Here is a 22,831-nt window from a genome sequence, read left to right on the forward strand (position 1 = left end):
GGTCTAAAGTAAAAGAGAAACTTACTTGAATATACTTTCAAGCTTTGATAGTAAGGCACAGAACACAATACAAACACAATAAGTGAATAAATTTGTGTGTCTGCTCGAAGTGAGAACCACCCACAATAACCGATGACTAATGATAGTTATAGTAATTGTTGCCACCAAAGATGTATGATATTAAAGAAAACAAATATCTCTGCTTCAAGTAGAACATTTGCAGCACATCAACTGTGATTACAGTCCAATTAGTAAGGTGATTTATATGTGGGACAAATGTGTCCCATATACATGAAAGGGTTAAGAGAGAAACCAAGAAATCAGTTAAGGAATATAAGAACTTTGTAATTAGAGAAAACAGCCACATAATAAATGGAAATGGAAATGTCGTGTGGCTAGGGCCTCCCGTCGGGTAGACCGTTCGCCTGGTGCAGGTCTTTCGATTTGACGCCACTTCGGCGACCTGCGTGTCGATGGGGATGAAATGATGATGATTAGGACAACACAACACCCAGTCCCTGAGCGGAGAAAATTTCCGACCCAGCCGGGAATCGAACCCGGGCCCTTAGGATTGACAGTCTGTCACGCTGACCACTCAGCTACCGGGGCGGACACATAATAAATGATAGCAGTGAGGTAGCCAACTTCTCTTGTCTGGGTTTCAGGTAATTTTTTTTAAGGGAATATCATATCTGTCATTGACTGTAGAGATTATTTATTTCACAATTGTAATTTCAGTCTTGAGGTCATTATCAAGTAGCACTGCAAAAGATTTTAGTTCAGCAAATGTCAAACTTTAAATCTTACGAAATGCATACATGTCATCGTCAGAACTGAGCCTTTTAACTATAAGAATACAACAGCACTGAACAAGCACGAAGCTCCGTATTTCATGAAATTATGTAAATTACACAAACTGTTACCAATGTTAACAACTTTATCACAAATTGTAATAAACCACCATTCTTACACACTGTTTACATATGAACTAGGCAGTCGGCACAAAAACACATTCCACTTTTCTCACACTAACTGCCTCAGTTCACATGTACACAGTGTTTAGGGACATCAGTTTACTGTGATTTGTGTTAAGGATGTTAAAATCGGCACTAGTTCATGTAATTTACATAATTTCATGATGTACAGAGCTTTTTGCTCATTCAGTGTTGCTATACTCTTACAGTGAAAGGGCTCATTTCTGACAATCACATGTACATGTAGAAGGTTTTGAAGTTTGATAATAGTTGAAGCAAAATCTTTTGCAGGACCTTTTGACAACAGCCTTAACGCTGAAATTGCAATTGTGAAATAAATACTCCACAGTTAACAGCAAACATGATGTCCTTGAAAAAAAAAAAAAAAAAAAAAAAAAAGCATAATAATCATTTGCTGGAAGCAGCTCAGAAAACAGGTATAGTGCATTCAAGGAATAAAGCAATAGAATACAGGCAAGAAGCAATGTCACTTACATACATGTAAACCACAGTTGCTCAATATTTAGCTCCTTCTCAGAGGTGTTGGAAAAGAGTATGTATAAAGCTCTTTCGAAATAAGATATTTTGTTTTAGTTTTGATTTCAAAAGGGCCATCCACAGAACATGTCATTTTTCAGTTCATTGATCAGATTACACAAAATTTAAATGACAAAAAATTGCCAGTTAGTATTTTCTGTGACTTTTAAAAATCATTCGACTGCACAATTCACTGTATTCTCCTACAGAATGCCAAATATACAAGAGACCTTTGCAGTAACCGGCTTTCATTCTCTCTAACTAAATTGGACGCAGTGTCACATTACGAAACCCAGATAGTGTACACAAAAAAATCATCATCTCCAGAATGGAAAGTAATCAGTACTAGCATAACACAGGGTCTCATACTGAGTCTAGTCTTGTTATACATAAATGATCTGTCATCACACATCCAAGAAGCCAAAACAGTTTTCCTTGCTGATGACACAAGTACTATAATAAGTTCTAATGGAGAAACTTCCAACACTTGAAAATGCAAACAAAATTGTCTTGAAAATTAATAATTTGTTCTCTGCAAATGGACTGTCACTGCAAAAAAAAAAAAAAAAAACCACAATACATGTAATTATGCAGTAAAAAAGGCCTGACCACATCATTAAAAGTAACATATTGGGGTAATTCAATAAAAGAAAAAAGAATCTTCAACATTCTTAGACGTTTATTTTGATACAAACCTGAAATGGGAGTCACATGTTACAGATCATCTTGAATGTCTAAGTTCTGCAACACCTGTGTTAGGGATACTATCAGATTTGGAGATCAAACTGTCAAAAAGTTGACCGAGGACTTCACTTTGATAGTGATGAAGTGTTGCATGTAGAGATGAGATTGTGGCCTCATCAATGAAGTCAGACAGTGGCAGAATCAACAAAGTGACCTCTCGTTGGGAGATGTGTTCATCCCCACAGTGATAATGTTGAGAAATAAATATGTAGTCTTGAAGAATGAAGATGTAGAATGATAATAACATTTATCTTATTTAAAAATCTTCATGTGTTTTCACAAAAAGAAAACATTTGGAGGCATTACTTTTCAGCATGCTCTCATAAATGATTAAAGTTTCACTTCTTACGTCATTTTATAAAATTTTTGAGAAAGTGACACACTTTAAGGTTATCACCAACCTGTGTAATAATGTGATACTTAGCAAATTACAGTTCGGATTTTAAAAGACCATTCTAGTTGCAGTATCAGCCACTGTCCAGTTGGCCACACTTTCAAATACGCACTTAGTCAGTAATGCCACTGTTTTTCCTACAGCCACCATCATGGCCATGAATGATTATGCTGCTACCTATGAGATGCAAGCATCTCCTTTCCAGAGCTGAAGCAGCGAGTGTACTTAGCACTGACCCCACTTTATGTGTTTGCCAGTTGAATACCATTTACAGACTTGCACAGTGTCCAGGCTTGGCATCTTCTGAATAGACATTTTATTGAAGAGTGACAGGTTTCTAAATCTTTTGTATCTGTAGGGTTTCAATATTCAAAGTTACTGTTAGCAAATGGTGCAGCAAATACAGTAACAAAGTTATGTATTATTTTTACTATTTGATGTTAGATGTAGAATAAATTAATAACTGAATTCTCTGTTCATGAACAGCATCTGTTCCTTGTTGTGTATCCACTAAAGAACCACAAAGTGTGCAAAGGAAGACATAACAGACTGACGATGAGTGACAGGAGAGTGGAACAAGGAGCTTTGGACACCAGAGCAGGACAATTTTTTCTTTCCACTGCATACTCTTTTGTGTATGCACATGTATTAAGTTGAAATACATACTATGAAATATTTAAGTTGAAACCATGAACCTTGCAGTTGGTGGGGAGGCTTGCGTGCCTCAATGATACAGATAGCCGTACCGTAGGTGCAAGCACAAAGGAGAGCTATCTCTTGAGGGGCCAGACAAATGTGTGGTTCCTGAAGAGGGGCAGCAGCCTTTTCAGTAATTGCAGGGGTAACAGTCTGGATGATTGACTGATATAGCCTTGTAACACTAACCAAAACAGCCTTGCTGTTGTGGTACTGCGAACGGCTGAAAGCAAGGGGAAACTACAGCCGTAATTTTTCCCGAGGGAATGCAGCTTTACTGTATGGTTAAATGATGATGGCTTCCTCTTGGGTAAAATATTCCGGAGGTAAAATAGTCCCCCATTCGGATCTCCGGGGGGGGCTACTCAAGAGGACGTTGTTATCGGGAGAAAGAAAACTGGCATTCTACGGATCGGAGCGTGGAATGTCAGATCCCTTAATCGAGCAGGTAGGTTAGAAAATTTAAAAAGGGAAATGGACAGGTTAAAGTTAGATATAGTGGGAATTAGTGAAGTTCGGTGGCGGGAGGAACAAGACTTTTGGTCAGGTGAATACAGGATTATAAATACAAAATCAAATAGGGGTAATGCAGGAGTAGGTTTAATAATGAATAAAAAAATAGGAGTGGGGGTAGGCTACTACCAACAGCATAGTGAACGTATTATAGTGGCCAAGATAGACACGAAGCCCATGCCTACTACAGTATTACAAGTTTATATGCCAACTAGCTATGCAGATGACAAAGAAATTGAAGAAATGTATGATGAGATAAAAGAAATTACTCAGGTAGTGAAAGGAGACAAAAAATTAATAGTCATGGGTGACTGGAATTCAACAGTAGGAAAAGGGAGAGAAGGAAACGTAGTAGGTGAATATGGGTTGGGGCTAAGAAATGAAAGAGGAAGCTGTCAGGTAGAATTTTGCACAGAGCATAACTTAATCATAGCTAACACTTGGTTCAAGAATCATAAAAGAAGGTTGTATAAATGGAAGAATCCTGGAGATACTAAAAGGTATCAGATAGATTATATAATGGTAAGACAGAGATTTAGGAACCAGGTTTTAAATTGTAAGACATTCCCAGGGGCAGATGTGGACTCTGACCACAATCTATTGGTTATGAACTGTAGATTAAAACTGAGGAAACTGCAAAAAGGTGGGAATTTAAGGAGATGGGACCTGGATAAACTGACTAAACCAGAGGTTGTACAGAGTTTCAGGGAGAGAATAAGGGAACAATTGACACGAATGGGGGAAAGAAATACAGTAGAAGACAAATGGGTAACTTTGAGGGATGAAGTAGTGAAGGCAGCAGAGGATCAAGTAGGTAAAAAGACGAGGGCTAGTAGAAATCCTTGGGTAACAGAAGAAATATTGAATTTAATTGATGAAAGGAGAAAATATAAAAATGCAGTAAATGAAGCAGGCAAAAAGGAATACAAACGTCTCAAAAATGAGATTGACAGGAAGTGCAAAATGGCTAAGCAGACATGGCTAAAGGACAAATGTAAGGATGTAGAGGCTTATCTCACTAGGGGTAAGATAGATACAGCCTACAGGAAAATTAAAGAGACCTTTGGAGAGAAGAGTACCACTTGTATGAATATCAAGAGCTCGGATGGAAACCCAGTTCTAAGCAAAGAAGGGAAGGCAGAAAGATGGAAGGAGTATATAGAGGGTTTATACAAGGGCGATGTACTTGAGGATAATATTATGGAAATGGAAGAGGATGTAGATGAAGATGAACTGGGAGATACGATACTGCGTGAAGAGATTGACAGAGCACTGAAAGACCTGAGTCAAAATCAAAACAAGGCCCCACGAGTAGACAACATTCCATTAATAATAATAATAATAATAATAAAGATTTTATTGTCTTTAGGCCATTACAGCAATTGACAACGTCAAATGAAGTTACAATTTATAATACAGTGTGATAAGGTATTGACTACTGAAATATTTTAGCTTATATTACAATAAATGTACAGTGGGTCATCTGTTGGATTACTGCATTTTACAGTTGAAGAATTCATTGATATCATAGAATGGGTGGGCAATAAACCATTCATGCAGTCTTTCTTTGAATGTATGTTCAGGAAGATCCTGTATGGCATGTGGCAGCTTATTAAATAGCTTGTGCCATGTGACTTCATAGCTATTTATTGATTTTGATAGTCTGTGGTAAGGCGTGTATATGTGTTTGATGCTTCTTGTGTTGTAACAATGTACATTTTCTCTATGTTTCACATCTTGTAGGTTCTTCTTCGTAAAGATTAAGACATTGTATATATAGAGGTTTATTACAGTCATAATTTTTTGTTTAGTAAATAAGGGTTTGCAGTGAGCCTTATGTGAAGAATTTGTAATTATCCTAATGGCTTTCTTCTGCAATAATAGGATGTCATGTATATGACTACAGTTACCCCACAAGATAATGCCATAGGATATTATACTCTGGAAAAATGCAAAATAAGATGATCTGATGTATGTTTCAGGTACACAATTTCTGAGTTGTCTTAATAAATAAATTACTCTAGATAGTTTACTACTAATATAGTTTACATGTTGGCCCCAGGATAACTTTTCGTCTACATAAACTCCCAGGAATTTAACAGAACTAGGGTATTCAGATAGTGGCTTGTCTCTTAGAGTGAAGATTATCTGCTGAGTTTTATTTTCATTTAGCAGGAAACTATTTGCTCTGAACCAATATGCTGCATGAGTGAGTGTATTTTCAGCACAGGTTTTAAGATCATTAAGACTGTTACTGCTATGGAGAAAAGTCGTATCATCTGCATACAATACAGTGGTGGATCTAATAAACGAGGGGAGGTCATTGATCATTATCAGAAACAGGAAGGGCCCCAGTACAGATCCCTGAGGCACACCTACTTTAACATTTTCTATGTTTGACATTTCCTTACCAACACAAACTACCTGTTTACGGTTGTTGAGATAAACTTTTTAGCAGGTTGCATGATATGCCATATATATCTAAGCTATCAGATGATTTCAGTTGTTTTATGACCCCTTGTACATATCTAGGCGATACTTCGGAGAAGGTTACCATGCTTGTTTTTAGTGACTGTCTACCCCAATTTTGGGAGAGTGACTCTGATGGACTAATGTCTGGTTTGATAATTGCGTCTCCTATTTCTTTCACTGAATTAATAAAAAACTCATTGAGTGTTTGTGGTGGGATATTAATTTTGTCCTTTTTAGTATCTCTGGCAGCACTGTTAATTACTTTCCAAGCAGTTTTGCATTTATTGGTGGAATTATGTATGCCGTTGGCATTGTAGGTTTTTTTGGCTTGCAGGATGGCTTTTTTGTATTCATTCCTGCATTACACATAGGCTGATTTGGCACAGTCAGACTTCATACTATTGTATATGTTGTACAGTAACAAAACTTGTTTCTTTAGATCTGTCAGCTGTTTAGTGTACCATATATTTTGTCTGTTTTGAGATCTGGATTTGTGGCTGCTGTCCATTATTTTGATTTTCTTTGTGGGAATACTATGGTTAGATAGGGTCAAGAATGCATTAAAAAATCTATCAAATATTATTTTGGCTGGCAGATCATTACTTGATGTGTAATGTCCATCGACACTACAATGGCCAAACCAGTCTCTGTCAGCAAGGGAATTACGAAATGTGTTAATTTTATCCTCAGTTATGGGTCTGGTAATCACAACTGTTGGGACAGGTCTGTTTGCATTGCTCCTATTGAGGGGAATTTTACTTGCATAATTTAGAGATACAGAGTCATGGTCAGAGAATGGGAACACTACAACTTCGCATGTGTTTTCAGTGGTCTTGAAGTTTACAAAGATGTTATCTAAACATGCTTTGTTTCTTGTGGGCCTGTTATTAACATGATGTAAATTGTATTGTCTTAGCAAGTTTTCCAGGTCTGCAACACTACCCTTACATTTAGTAACATCAAAATCAGCATTCAAATCACCTCCTATTGCAATATCATAATGTAGCCATTTAATATTACTTAATTCACTCAACAGCATGTCCATTTTTTCTAAAAATATGTTAATGCTTCCCTTTGGTGATCTGTCCATGGATACTACTATTAGCTTATGACTATTAATGATTATACCCATAACTTCAAAGTGCTGTTCATCACACAAGGAATTTAGGTCTAGTTTGGTTATTGTACAATTGAGTGACTGATTGGAATAAATTGCCACACCACCTCTAATGTGCTTTTTCCTACAGTAGCTATTTACTATACTAAAATTGTCAAATTTGGCAACTGCAAGTTAATTCTCATTAGCCCAGTGTTCACTCAGACAAAAAATATCAAACTGGTTATCAAGTCCAAACTCATTTATGATAAGTTCTTTATCTTTCAGTCCTTGAACGTTAAGGTAACATATTTTAAGATCCATGCTCTTATTGCTTACACACTGAACACTATGGTGATTGGTTTTCAAACGTTTTTCAGGGCTTATCTTTTGGATTTCTGCCTATTGTTGCCTTTTACTAAAAAATTGTTCACTTGGAGTGGTAGCACATCTACTGTTGTATACCTGCTCTTCCCTCCTTGTGATGATACTGTAGATGAAGCTGCTACTAGAGGAATTGATGTAACTGCTGTTATGCTGTCTGGAGGCACTGTTGTGGCATCTGGTGACTGAGGAGATAAGGTGGTTGCTTCTTCTTCTGCTGCTGTTGAATCTTGCTGGTGAAGTGTGATAGGTACTGCTGGTGCTGCTGCTGTAGGCATTGTTGTGGCAACTGGTGACAGTGGAGATTTGGATGTTGCTTCATCTTCTGCTGCTGTTGAATCCTGTAGATGAAGTGTGGTAGGTATTGCTGCTGCAGCATTTGTTATGTGTGTAGGTACAATTGCTGCTTCCACCTCTACTTCTACTGCTGCAATAGAAGTAACCATTTCTTCAGGCTCTGCTTGCATCAAGCAAGGAACTGGAAGAGCAGCAAAAACTTCTTGGTTGTCAGATGCTTTCAGTATCATGCTGATGTTTTGGCACAGAATCTTCTTGCCTCTGTTATTAAGGTGCATGCCATGTCTCGTGTAACAGTCTCTTTGCAAGGAGTCCATACTTATAAAATATGCATTTTGGTAGGCCCTGCAAATCTTTGAGTATTGCCTGTTTGCTTTTATGATTTCCACGTTCACACATGACCATTCCGAAAGGTCATGCCTATGTGGAATTCCAACTACAAAAACTGATTTCTCTCCTGTTGAATTTAGTATTGCTTTAAGGTTTCGTGTTGCACTGTGGAGGTCGCTTTTATATACATTATTGGCTCCTGCTATGACGACAATATGACGATCATTTTCAGTTTCTATGTTTCTAACGAGTTCTTGGATGGGTGTACCTGGTTTGACAATACTAGTTGCTTGTATACAATGACTGTAACGTAGTATTTTTGCGATCTCACGTCCATGGCTATCAGAGAATATTTTCACTTTGAGTTTGTCTTCACGTTTATTGCGGAAGTTTCTGCTCATGTGCTTGTCACTATATACATTCGGCATGTTGTTGTTGTCGTCACAGTTTTCCGTGGATTCCACATTTATATCTGAATCTAGTGCATGAAAACGGTTTTTTGTTACCACAGTAATTCTACAGTCACTGAGTTTCACACGGCCAACCCTTTTTGGCCTAGTAAACATATGTTGCCTTGTTGTTTCTGCCTTTAGGCCTATATCCACTTCAGAGCACTCGTTTATTGTAGGTAGGACACTGAAACTGCTTTTATTGCCGCAGTTTGTTCCATTCGTTGTATTTCTCACCTTTTCGCTTCTTTCTTCCGTGATCATGCTAGTCCTGTGCTCCCAGTTCCGTGTTTTACTTGCTTTGGCGATCGGGATATTACGCGCCTTTTTCAGTTCGGCATTTTCATTTTCTAAATGCGCAATGTCCCGCCTTAGTACATCTACAATTAATTGCAGGCTTGATACACGTTCATTTAGCTTCACTATTTCACTGTTATAATTTATGTATGTTCCGTTTTTCACCACACAACTATAACTTTTGTTCACTTTCTCACTATAAACAACTGTACCGGACGCCATGTTGAGTGCCGGCCTTCGGAGAGCCAGTCCTGACAAAACTCTACCATCTGCTGAGCAGGATGTACAAGACAGGCGAAATACCCTCAGACTTCAAGAAGAATGTAATAATTCCAATCCCAAAGAAAGCAGGTGTTGACAGATGTGAAAATTACCAAACTATCAGTTTAATAAGTCACAGCTGCAAAATACTAATGCGAATTATTTACAGACGAATGGAAAAACTGGTAGAAGCCAACCTCGGGGAAGATCAGTTTGGACTCCGTAGAAATGTTGGAACACATGAGGCAATACTGACCTTACGACTTATCTTAGAAGAAAGATTAAGGAAAGGCTAACCTATGTTTCTAGCATTAGTAGACTTAGAGAAAGCTTTTGACAATGTTGACTGGAATACTCTCTTTCACATTCTAAAGGTGGCAGGGGTAAAATACAGGGAGCGAAAGGCTATTTACAATTTGTACAGAAACCAGACTGCAGTTATAAGAGTTGAGGGGCATGAAAGGGAAGCAGCAGTTGGGAAGGAAGTGAGACAGGGTTGTAGCCTGTCCCCTGTGTTACTCAATCTGTATATTGAGCAAGCAGTAAAGGAAACAAAAGAAAAATTTGGAGTAGGTATTAAAATCCAGGGAGAAGAAATAAAAACTTTGAGGTTCGCCGATGACATTGTAATTCTGTCAGAGACAGCAAAGGACTTGGAAGAGCAGTTGAACGGAATGGAAAGTGTCTTGAAAGGAGGATATAAGATGAACATCAACAAAAGCAAAACGAGGATAATGGAATGTAGTCGAATTAAGTTGGGTGATGCTGAGGGGATTAGATTAGGAAATGAGACACTTAAAGTAGTAAAGGAGTTTTGCTATTTGGGGAGCAAAATAACTGATGATGGTCGAAGTAGAGAGGATATAAAATGTAGACTGGCAATGGCAAGGAAAGCATTTCTGAAGAAGAGAAATTTGTTAACATCGAGTATAGATTTAAGTGTCAGGAAGTCGTTTCTGAAAGTATTTGTATGGAGTGTAGCCATGTATGGAAGTGAAACATGGACAATAAATAGTTTGGACAAGAAGAGAATAGAAGCTTTCGAAATGTGGTGCTACAGAAGAATGTTGAAGATTAGGTGGGTAGATCACGTAACTAATGAGGAGGTATTGAATAGGGTTGGGGAGAAGAGAAGTTTGTGGCACAACTTGACTAGAAGAAGGGATCGGTTGGTAGGATATGTCCTGAGGCATCAAGGGATCACACATTTAGCATTGGAGGGCAGTGTGGAGAGTAAAAATCGTAGAGGGAGACCAAGAGATGAATACACTAAGCGGATTCAGAAGGATGTAGGTTGCAGTAGGTACTGGGAGATGAAGGAGCTTCCACAGGGTAGATTAGCATGGAGAGCTGCATCAAACCAGTCTCAGGACTGAAGACCATAACAACACAACATTTAAGGAATCACAACAAATCAGGGAAAGCAACATCTAAGTGCTCTGAGCAGCATCTAAAATCTCTTGTTCAGTTTCAGAGTCAGCAAATAACAGAACTGCTGTCAGCAGTTTCTTGCCGCACACAAGTTGTTCATGAGACCCAGAAAATATTAGATACAGGCTCCCAGGTAGATGCTATTTTTCTCGACTTCCGGAAGGCGTTCGATACAGTTCCGCACTGTCGCCTGATGAACAAAGTAAGAGCCTACGGAATATCAGACCAGCTGTGTGGCTGGATTGAAGAGTTTTTAGCAAACAGAACACAGCATGTTGTTATCAATGGAGAGACGTCTACAGACGTTAAAGTAACCTCTGGCGTGCCACAGGGGAGTTTTATGGGACCATTGCTTTTCACAATATATATAAATGACATAGTAGATAGTGTCGGAAGTCCCATGCGGCTTTTCGCGGATGATGCTGTAGTATACAGAGAAGTTGCAGCATTAGAAAATTGTAGCGAAATGCAGGAAGATCTGCAGCGGATAGGCACTTGGTGCAGGGAGTGGCAACTGACCCTTAACATAGACAAATGTAATGTATTGCGAATACATAGAAAGAAGGATCCTTTATTGTATGATTATATGATAGCGGAACAAACACTGGTAGCAGTTACTTCTGTAAAATATCTGGGAGTATGCGTGCGGAACGATTTGAAGTGGAACGATCATATAAAATTAATTGTTGGTAAGGCGGGTACCAGGTTGAGATTCATTGGGAGAGTCCTTAGAAAATGTAGTCCATCAACAAAGGAGGTGGCTTACAAAACACTCATTCGACCTATACTTGAGTATTGCTTATCAGTGTGGGATCCGTACCAGATCGGGTTGACGGAGGAGATAGAGAAGATCCAAAGAAGAGCAGCGCGTTTCGTCACAGGGTTATTTGGTAACCGTGATAGCGTTACGGAGATGTTTAGCAAACTCAAGTGGCAGACTCTGCAAGAGAGGCGCTCTGCATCGCGGTGAAGCTTGCTCGCCAGGTTTCGAGAGGGTGCGTTTCTGGATGAGGTATCGAATATATTGCTTCCCCCTACTTATACCTCCCGAGGAGATCACGAATGTGAAAATTAGAGAGATTAGAGCGCGCACGGAGGCTTTCAGACAGTCGTTCTTCCCGCGAACCATACGCGACTGGGACAGGAAAGGGAGGTAATGACAGTGGCACGTAAAGTGCCCTCCGCCACACACCGTTGGGTGGCTTGCGGAGTATAAATGTAGATGTAGATGTAGATGAAGTGCCAGCAGCCCAGCAGCAAAAGGTGTCTGAAGCTAAAGAAGGAATTCAGCTGCCGCCTGCACCATTTCAACAGTTCGTGAAACGAAGGAATACTGAAAGAATATATATCACGGCTGCATCAACATTTTGCCTACAAAATTGCAGATGAATCACGTCCTGTAGAAGTGTACACCTACTACATCCTACTGAAATTGTTTCCTTTCAGTGAGCCCCAAACACAGACCTACGAGGTCATAATTTTAAGATAAAACAAATCTTTTGAGAATCAAATACATGTTGCTGTTGCACAGTATAAATTTATTATTCATAATCTATCAGATCAGTGATGGAGAGCTGAAATTCTAAATTGTGCAATCCTAGCCTGAGTGAAATGCTTAAAGTTATTGATGCACGCGAAGTTCAAGATGTAACCAAGCCAGGTTTCTGTCTACCAATTATCATTTCACTTGAAACAAACAACCTATGCCCCAGACATGGATCCAGACCCAAACCCAGCCCCAGTACTCGCAAGTCTGCTTCACGTAAATAAGGCCAGAAAAACTACATACAGTGTTTGCTGCACCAGCACAACACTAATTACACTGCTCCAGCTCCACGCAAAGTGAAGTCGTGTGAAATGCTGTGTCACCCATGATCAGATGAACTGCTTCTTCAGACAAGCTGAATGCAAATTTTGTCATTGCACAAGATATACAAAACCAGTCTGCCTGCAAAAGACTAGAAAGCCCTCCTGTGCTTTGTGCAGGAATAAAGCAAAACAGGAATGGATTGAAATCAGTGTCATTTCATTTTCAAATTATTCACCTCCTCCTGCTCAAAAATCAGATAAGTGAAGGAGCAGAAAACATGCACCCATATGTTCAAAGCGAATACCACACACTTCAAAAATGCTCTCCCAGTCTCAAAATTCACAAAAGTGCTTTGTGCATATGCAGAAACAAAGAACAGTTTTTCACATCATGGAATGGACAATTGTATACAGAGAACACACCACAAACTGTGGATTACTTTGCAAATTTTTAACCAGTCAAACAGATACCAGAGCTTCTGTCACACTGCTTAACCTAGACACATATGAAAATTGACAAATCGTCTTTGCAAACATCAAGTCCGCATGTCACCATCTATAATGGCAACGGCATTTCAGTGCCTGGAACATGCCGCTTACCTGCAAAATACAAAAACGTGTCCAAGGAAGTCCCTTTCACTGTAGTCCACTCACGCAAGAGCCCAAATATGCATGATTCCTTCAGATTACACATACAGGACAATGTGGATGCCACTTACACAAAAGTTTCCAGTGCTGCAATTCAGCAACTCTGTGACAAGTACCAACGATAGTTTGATGGTACTCTTGAATGTGCAAAAGATTTTCATGTTCACACTGAACGCTAAGGCACAACCCAAATTTTGCCACAAATGCCTAGTGCTGCATGCATTATGTGATGATGTGGCTACAGAAATTGAAAGACTGGAATCCATTGGTGTCTTCAAACCTACTTCAGAAAATCTGTGGGCATCACCCTTAGTCATCATTGATAAGTCAAATGGGAAGATACATCCTTGTGCGGATTTCAAATGCCTGGTAGGTTCACAGACAGTCATCGATACCTGCCCACTCACACGTCTAGAGGAAATTTTGGATGAGCTAGTGGGAGGACAGTTGCTCACGTTGGCTAGTCTGAATATCAGAGCCTATCTTTCAGAACTGCTTCCACACTTGCATTGTTTCAAAAATTTCTCAAACAAATAATGTCCAAGGTGCCTTTTTGTTTTAATTATCTTTGACGACATCACTGTCTCCAGACAAACACCAGAACACCACCTTAAAAATCCGGACTGTCTTTTTCAATTTTTAACTAAGGTGAGCCTCAAATGTAGCTTGCAGAAATTTTAGGAGATATCATCGACGCCACTGGTGCTTGTCCTTCGATGAAACGTTTGGAAGCAGTTCAGCAGTTGCCATCTCCTAGGAATTTACATGAACTGCAGGCTGTTCTTGGAAAACTGACTTGCTACATAAAGTTCATTCCTAATGCAACATAAATTGCCCACATCAGATGTAAAGATTTCCACTCCACTGTACAAAAGACTGTGACCAAGCTTTTCAAAGATTGAAAATGCTGTGCTTCATCAACCTCGCCCGATACATTACGTCCCGCTCAAACCACTTGTGCTTGGAGTCAATGCCTCGTCCCATGGCACTGGGGCAGTTTTATCTGACAAAATTGACAAACACTCCCATCACACTTGCTTCCAAAACTTTGAACAGTGCTCAGATAAATTACAGTCTGCTGGTGAAGGAAGCCCTGGCTATAATATATGGTGTTACCAAAATTAATTATTTTCATCAGGATCATAGGTACAATTCTATGCCAGTTTTTGGAGTCTTTTCTTCCCCCCCCCCCCCCCCCACTTGCCATTATTTTTGCCTCTGGCAATGTCTGTCAGTGTACAAAATGCTGAGCTGTTAAAGTTTAGGACTCAGAGTAAAACTACATCCTGTGGCAGTTATTATTGCTGCAGCATTTGACCTGTATAATACAATACAGCTGTCTATGCATTGAATCAGGAGCCTGAAATGGATGATACTATCTGTTTATCTGGTAGGAGAACAGCCTGTGAAGGAATTCCAGTACCAACAGAAAATGGTGCTAACAGCAGTCACACTGCAATGAGGGTGATATTTAGTAACAATATATTTACACAAAAAAATTACAAAATTAGAATGAATTTAAACAGTGTCAGTTTAAAAGCCCGATTTATCTGTTCATTTCTTTTTGTTCCAGTTCTTTAGTTTCTCTATTTTCCGTGTTACCATTTTTATTTGCTGGTCTCCATGCAACACTGTACTTTTATTTAACATTTGCATTCGAGGCACTGTAAGCAAATTGGCATTTCACATGAAGGACGTTTTCTATTTTTATTTTTGGGACATGACTGACAGTGCAAATTCTACAACAAAATCCTAGTTCTTGTTCTGTGCATCTGCCTGTAATTAGAGGTTATTTTTAGTTCAAAATAAGTGACATATTACCATTAGTTAACTGACATTTTCATTCTTACTGACCTAACAAACACACACTCTCCTTCATCTTCACTTTCAGACAATCATAAGAAGTTACAGCCGTCTACTTATTTGCTGATGTTGTGAATGAACTGCAGGCTTCAGCATTATTAAAATCTCTATTACAACAAGAACATAATGAGTAATAATATAAACTACCTTTTATGCAGCAAACTGGAAAATCTTCATTGTCATCCTACATGTTGGAAATAGGAATAAATTGTGGCTTCAGACCTGCAATTAACTTCCACCCCTTTTCTGTATCAGTATGTCTGACAAAAATGTTTCCAGTTTTAAGCATTTCAACACTGAAAACTTCTGACATCATTTTTGCTCCATTTACACAGTACATGTAATTACACAGATATTAAATGTAGTTAATTGTAAAATGTGACTTAAATTATACTGTGTCCTGTCCATGCACTCTCTTCATCCTTTTCAGAATGCAGTCATAAAACATTTTCAAACATTTCAAGTCACAATTTGTCCCTATGCTCTGTGAATTAAAGTCAAGAGGATCTTCTTTCCATAACTTTCCTTCACTGTGTATTTGCAATGTATGATTAATATCTGCTGCTGTCCAAGTGTTATAATCATGTTGATAGCTGATTTATGCTAGGTTGTCAAGCATGTTTCGTGCTAATGTAGAACAACACTGAACCTCTGTAAGTGGACTCAAGATATAGAATTATATAATAGCTTGGCATCCTGGACAGAGTTCAATTTCAAAACTAAGATCAAAACTGACATGTAGTCAGCGATTTTCATACAAGTGGCACTTAATATTATGAAGCACGAATTATATAACTTGGCTCAAAGTACTAGTCCAAAGAAAGTAAAAGCTATTCTATATGTTGCGTCCACATGACAATACAAAGGCAAATGGTGTCATTTCTAATGACTTTCTGACCTCTCTAAGTATAATGCTGAAGTACTCACTGAGCACTGGAAACATAGTTATCTATATACAGTGACTGTGTTTTTAGTCTCTTACAAAAGTGTCTAAAATATACTTTTGATCACATTGCAAGTGCAGGTAGAAAAAATTTGTACTTGCAAATCCACAGAATGGAGTGGGGAAGGAAGGTGGATAGAGCATATTATTAAGACGAAAAATAACCAAAACACGCCCAAATATAATCACAATATACCTTAAAACTTTTATTTCAAAAAGTAGCAATATGCATGGTTTTAAAACAAAAAATATTTTTTCTTGAATATAATGTCCAGCAGTTACAAATCATAAATGATTAGCGTAAGATGAACATTACTCATATCCAAAAGTAATGAATTTTTTTGCAGTTAAAAACAAATTACTATGCCAGTGAATTTGAATATTTAACAAAAATTTGTATATTCCATTATAATGGCAACAAAGCATAAATACTGTTTCAAATACAAAAATTTTCTGTTAAGTTCTGTGAAAATAACAAAATCATATAAAACTGAATCATTAGAATAAAATTTAATGTAACGCCTTGCATGAACTTTGTAAAAAAATTTACCATTATGGTAACAGCAGCATGATAAGACAACAAAAGTAAGGACTGTAGCTTGAAGTTGTTCAGTCAGTTTGACACATCGTCATTGTACCACCAATATGGTAGAAAAGACTTCTGTAAGGCATAATTTAACAGGTATTTCCAATAATACCTAAGCTGAAAAATTTCCCCTCCCTGTCCAAAGATGGCAAGGAACTGCAACCTCTCTCATAAATCTAGTTAAGTTCTATTTTAAAATCATCTTGCCTGCTGAACTGTGCAATGTAAGATTCAACTGGTCATGAGAGTGTATTGTAAAAGTTTCCTGTGTACAGTAACCACAAGGAACTGATACATGAACATGGGCTATTTGTTCCTGAAGTGATTGTTGCACTGGAATCTACAATATTTCGTTGTTACATGCACTGTACTCAAAAAACTCACCTGAATCATTCACAGCTCAACATACGGACAATATTCAGTTAAAAAATTGATGAGCACCAAGGTGAACATGACAAAGTAAATTCTGAATTGATATATCTTATACTTTGGAAATAAGTTTTATATTCAAAACAAAACTGCACTAATCTCACACTCCACTTGTGCACAGAATATAATTTTATTTTCTTTCCACTATCATAACAAAACAAAGGACAGGAAGCAAGAATCAACTCAACTACTGGAAAAAAAAGTTTAGAGGTAAATATAGGAATGATAGTCCATCAAAAACTCACACACAAGCACCTTACACACAAACAATTTTCACACTCCACCACATCTTTGTAACTACTGCACCCTCACACGATACTTACCTTTCCTATTCGTCAATTTTCTTACTTAATAAGGGTGTATAATTTGCAGAGAATAATTTTGAAAGGCAACATTACCCCGCCAAATTTGCTCAAAAATCTATGGAAAATTAAGACTGAAATTTAATAAAAATCCACAAATTTGTCAATTTATACATAATACAAAACTATCAAAAGAAATTTGTACAACCCATCTTTATTAATACATCTCGCAGCTGCCCTGACTGCAATTTTGGACTGGTGTCTTTCCTCAATAGCTTTGAGAAATCAGCCTTAAATTTTTCTGCACAAACACGAATATTTTACTCATTTGTTGTACTATTTTCCTCCACTGATTTTTCTCTTTTTATAACTGTCCTTATTTCTACTTCACCTTCCTCAACTTCCCCACTAATTTCATTTGATTCCTCATCATCCTGATCATCTTGATCATCTTGATCATCTTGATCATCCTGCTCATGCTCAGACTCAGCATCCATAGGCTCCTCCCTTTCTTCCCTCCCACCTTCTTTTTTGTACTGTATATCTACCTTTTTAGATTTTGAGTCCCTTGAGCCTAACTTTTCATTATCTTTACTCTTACGGTAATGTTCCCCTTCCTTACCTGATCCTGGTACCTTGACCACACTCTCAATTATACTAACATTCATTTCACCACCTGCAAAATAAATGTCAGATTAAAGTTGCAGTAACAGTTACACTGGTAACAGTAATGTCAATAACAGTATATATGGCTATAATCATTCATATGTATAAAGAATGGCAATGGATTATATAGTTTAGCTGAACAGGATAAAGTTAAGTACAACTTGAGACTTCTGCCTAATGAAATCAGTCTGTGATGGAAAGGGTTCATAGGGCATTCAATGCAAAAATACAGTTATAGTAAATTTGGATGCACTGCTTTTTGTACATGAACTAAGGCAGCATTTATCAAATACTATTGTAGTATTTGATATAAGAAGACTAGCATATGAGCTTGCTACTTCATCTGGGAATTTGCACACAAGTAGAAATATTACACACTGAGATTTATGGCACCACTAGTTTCCAAGTTTAGATATTAAATGTGCTGTATGTTAATATATTCATACAAAATGCTACATTTTGTCTACACTTACTGGACATGGTTAGTCAAAAAGCAGAAATTACACATCATCTGTCAACAACATATGGAGCTCAACTCTTTTTTTAATGTTTTATCAATAGATAAACTATTAAGCTGATGATGATACAATTCACAGCTTCTAATGAGAGTATAACACATAATCTCGCGCTAAGGGGCCCTGGAATCCTAACTTCAAGGATGGTGATGGTTATTGTGTCAGAATGAAAGCATTACATTAAGTTAACACAATAGGAAACCTCTACATCTTATCTATACTCCACAAGCCACCTTACAGTTTGCGGTGCACGACACCTCTGGTTTCATTACCACCTTTCCCCCTTCTCTGTTACATTTGAAAATGATGTGGGTGTAGGACTGTTGATGAACAGCTATATGAAGTAGACTTTCTGGATTTTTTTTCCATCAAAATCATGTTCAGAATGTATGCAGGAGGAAGTAACATGTTACCCAATTATTCTGCAAACATCGGCTCTCAAAAGTTCAACAGCATTTTCCCAACGATACATAACACCTCTCTTGTTGCAACTGCCACTGGAGTTTGTTGAGCATCTCCAAAATGGCTCTCATGCTTACTAAACAATTCCATGACGAACATCTCACTTTTAGTAGAATCTTCTCTTTCTTTCCTGTTAATAATACTTGATGAGGGTCAAAGCAAGGGGAAACTACAGCTGTAATTTTTACAAAGGGCATGCAGCTTTACTGTATGGTTAAATGATGATGGTGTCCTCTTGGGTAAAATATTCCGGAGGTAAAATAGTCCCCCATTCGAATCTCCAGGTGGGGACTACTCAAGAGGACGTCGTTATCAGGAGAAAGAAAACTGGCATTCTATGGATCGGAGCATAGAATGTCACATTACTTAACTGGGCAGGTAGGTTAGAAAATTTAAAAAGGGAAATGGACAGGTTGAAGTTAGATATAGTGGGAATTAGTGAAGTTCGGCGGCAGGAGGAACAAGACTTTTGGTCATGTGAATACAGGGTTATAAATACAAAATCAAATAGGGGTAATGCAGGAGTAGGTTTAATAATGAATAAAAAAAAAAAATAAGAGTGTGAGTAAGCTACTACCAACAGCATAGTGAATGCATTATTGTGGCCAAGATAGACACGAAGCCCATGCCTACTACAGTAGTACAAGTTTAAATGCCAACTAGCTCTGCAGATGACAAAGAAATTGATGAAATGTATGATGAGATAAAAGAAATTATTCAGGTAATGAAGGGAGCTGAAAATTTAATAGTCATGAGTGACTGGAATTCGAGAGTTGGAAAAGGGAGAGAAGGAAGCACAGAAGGTGAATACGGATTGGGGGAGAGAAATGAAAGAGGAAGCTGTCTGGTAGAATTTTGCACAGAGCATAACTTAATCATAGCTAACACTTGATTCAAGAATCATAAAAGAAGGTTGTATACATGGAAGAATCCTGGAGATACTAGAGGGTATCAGATAGATTATATAATGGTAAGACAGAGATTTAGGAACCAGGTTTTAAATTGTAAAGACATTTCAAGGGGCAGATGTGGACTCTGACCACAATCTATTAGTTATGAACTGTAGATTAAAACTGAAGAAAATGCAAAGAGGTGGGAATTTAAGGAGATAGGACCTGAATAAACTGAAATGACCGGAGGTTGTAGAGAGTTTCAGAGAGAGCATTAAGGAACGATTGACAAGAATGGGGAAAAGAAATACAGTAGATGAAGAATGGGTAGCTTTTAGAGATGAAACAGTGAAGACAGCAGAGGATCAAGTAGGTAAAAAGACGAGGGCTAGTAGAAATCCTTGGGAATTTAATTGATGAAAGGAGAAATTATAAAAATGCAGTAAATGAAGCAGGCAAAAGGGAATAGAAATTGTCTCAAAAATGAGATCGACAGGAAGTGCAAAATAGCTAAGCAGGGATGGCTAGAGGACAAATGTAAGGATGGAAAGGCTTATCTCACTAGGGGTAAGATAGATACTGCCTACAGGAAAATTAAAGAGACCTTTGGTGAAAAGAGAGCCACTTGTATGAATATCAAGAGCTCAGATGGAAACCCAGTTCTAAGCAAAGAAGGGAAAGCAGAAAGGTGGAAGGAGTATATAGAGGGTCTATACAAGGGCGATATACTTGAGGACAATATTATGGAAATGGAAGAGCATGTAGATGAAGATGAACTGGGAGATACGATGCTGCGTGAAGAGTCTGACAGAGCACTGAAAGACCTGAGTCGAAACAAGGCCCCGGGAGTAGACAACATTCCATTGGAACTCCTGACGGCCTTGGGAGAGCCAGTCCTGACAAAACTCTATCATCTGGTGAGCAAGACATATGAGACACGCGAAATATCCTCAGACTTCAAGAAGAATATAATAATTCCAATCCCAAAGAAAGCAGGTGTTGACAGGTGTGAAAATTACCGAACTATCAGTTTAATAAGTCACGGCTGCAAAATACTAACGTGGATTCTTTACAGATGAATGGAAAAAGTGGTAGAAGCCGACCATGGCGAAGATCAGTTTGGATTCCGCAGAACACGTGAAGCAATACTGACCCTACGACTTACCTTAGAAAATAGATTAAGGAAAGGCAAACCACATTTCTAGCATTTGTAGACTTAGAGAAAGCATTTGACAATGTTGACTGGAATACTCTCTTTCACATTCTAAAGGTGGCAGGGGTAAAATACAGGGAGCGAAAGGCTATTTACAATTTGTACAGAAACCAGAGGGTAGTCATAAGAGTGGAGTGGCATGAAAAGGAAGCAGCGGTTGGGAAGGAAGTGAGACAGGGTTGTAGCCTGTCCCCTGTGTTATTCAATCTGTATATTGAGCAAGCAGTAAAGGAAACAAAAAAAAATTTGGAGTAGGTATTAAAGTCCATGGAGAAGAAATAAAACGTTGAGGTTCGCCGATGACATTGTAATTCTGTCAGAGACAGCAAAGGACTTGGAAGAGCAATTGAACGGAATGGACAGTGTCTTGAAAGGAGGATATAAGATGAACGTCAACAAAAGCAAAACAAGGATAATGGAATGTAGTCGAATTAAATCGGGTGATGCTGAGGGAATCAGATTAGGAAATGAGACACTTACTTAAAGTAGTAAAGGAGTTTTGCTATTTGGGGAGCAAAATAACTGATGATGGTCGAAGTAGAGAGGATATAAAATGTAGACTGGCAATGGCAAGGAAAGCATTTCTGAAGAAGAGAAATTTGTTAACATCGAGTATAGATATAAGTGTCAGGAAGTTGTTTCTGAAAGTATTTGTATGGAGTGTAGCCATGTATGGAAGTGAAACATGGACGATAAATAGTTTGGACAAGAAGAGAATAGAAGCTTTCGAAATGTGGTGCTACAGAAGAATGCTGAAGATTAGATGGGTAGATCACATAACTAATGAGGAGGTATTGAATAGAATTGGGGAGAAGAGGAGTTTGTGGCACAACTTGACAAGACGAAGGGACCGGTTGGTAGGACATGTTCTGAGGCATCAAGGGATCACAAATTTAGCACTGGAGGGCAGCGTGGAGGGTAGAAATCGTAGAGGGAGACCAACAGATGAACACACTAAGCAGATTCAGAGGGCTGTAGGTTGCAGCAAGTACTGGGAGATGAAGAAGCTTGCACAGGATAGAGTAGCATGGAGAGCTGCATCAAACCAGTCTCAGGACTGAAGACAACAACAACAACAACAACAACAACAACAAGGGTCAAAGTCTGATGAACAACATTCCAAAATTGACCGAACAAGTGCTTTGTAAACCGCTTCTTTTGATGATGAATTATATTTCCTTAAGATTCTTGCCATGACTCTCAGCCTGGCATCTGGTTTGCATACAATGTGTCTTATGTGGTCATTCCACTTTATGTCACTTTGGATGGTCACACTTAGATATATAACAGCTGTTAATGTTTCCAGTGAGTTCCCACAAACAGCATAGCTAAACAGTGATGGACCTCTTAACACACTTACATGCAATATGTTACATTCATTTACGTTCAGAGTCAACTGCCAGTGCCTGTACCAACCATCAATCCTTTGCAGGTCTTCCTGCACTTTGTAGACAATGGTGTTGTCTATAGGAAGGTTGCAACACTGAAAGATTTTAACCTTCTGGTGTTGCAAAATTCCTATTGACAACAGTATTGTCTGCAAAAAGCCTCAAACTTTCTGAGGTCATCCACTAGATCATTTCTACATATTGGGAAAAAAAAAAAAAAAAAAAAAAAAAAAAAAAAAAAA

General features: G+C 38.2%; 1 protein-coding gene across 2 annotated transcripts in view; it reads right to left on the reverse strand.

The window, feature by feature from the left end:
* Positions 1-17,602: 17,602 nt before the first annotated feature.
* The window catches only part of LOC124612506 (pinin), a 61,346-nt gene continuing 56,117 nt past the window's right edge, over positions 17,603-22,831 (reverse strand). For both annotated transcript variants that reach the window (XM_047140750.1, XM_047140749.1), the window contains exon 10: positions 17,603-18,131. In XM_047140750.1, the coding sequence (XP_046996706.1) occupies positions 17,776-18,131 (356 nt within the window). In that variant the 3' untranslated portion in view covers positions 17,603-17,775. The remainder of the gene's footprint in view (positions 18,132-22,831) is intronic.

Source organism: Schistocerca americana, chromosome 4 (assembly GCF_021461395.2).
Source record: "Schistocerca americana isolate TAMUIC-IGC-003095 chromosome 4, iqSchAmer2.1, whole genome shotgun sequence".
Taxonomy (NCBI): Eukaryota; Metazoa; Arthropoda; class Insecta; order Orthoptera; family Acrididae; genus Schistocerca; species Schistocerca americana.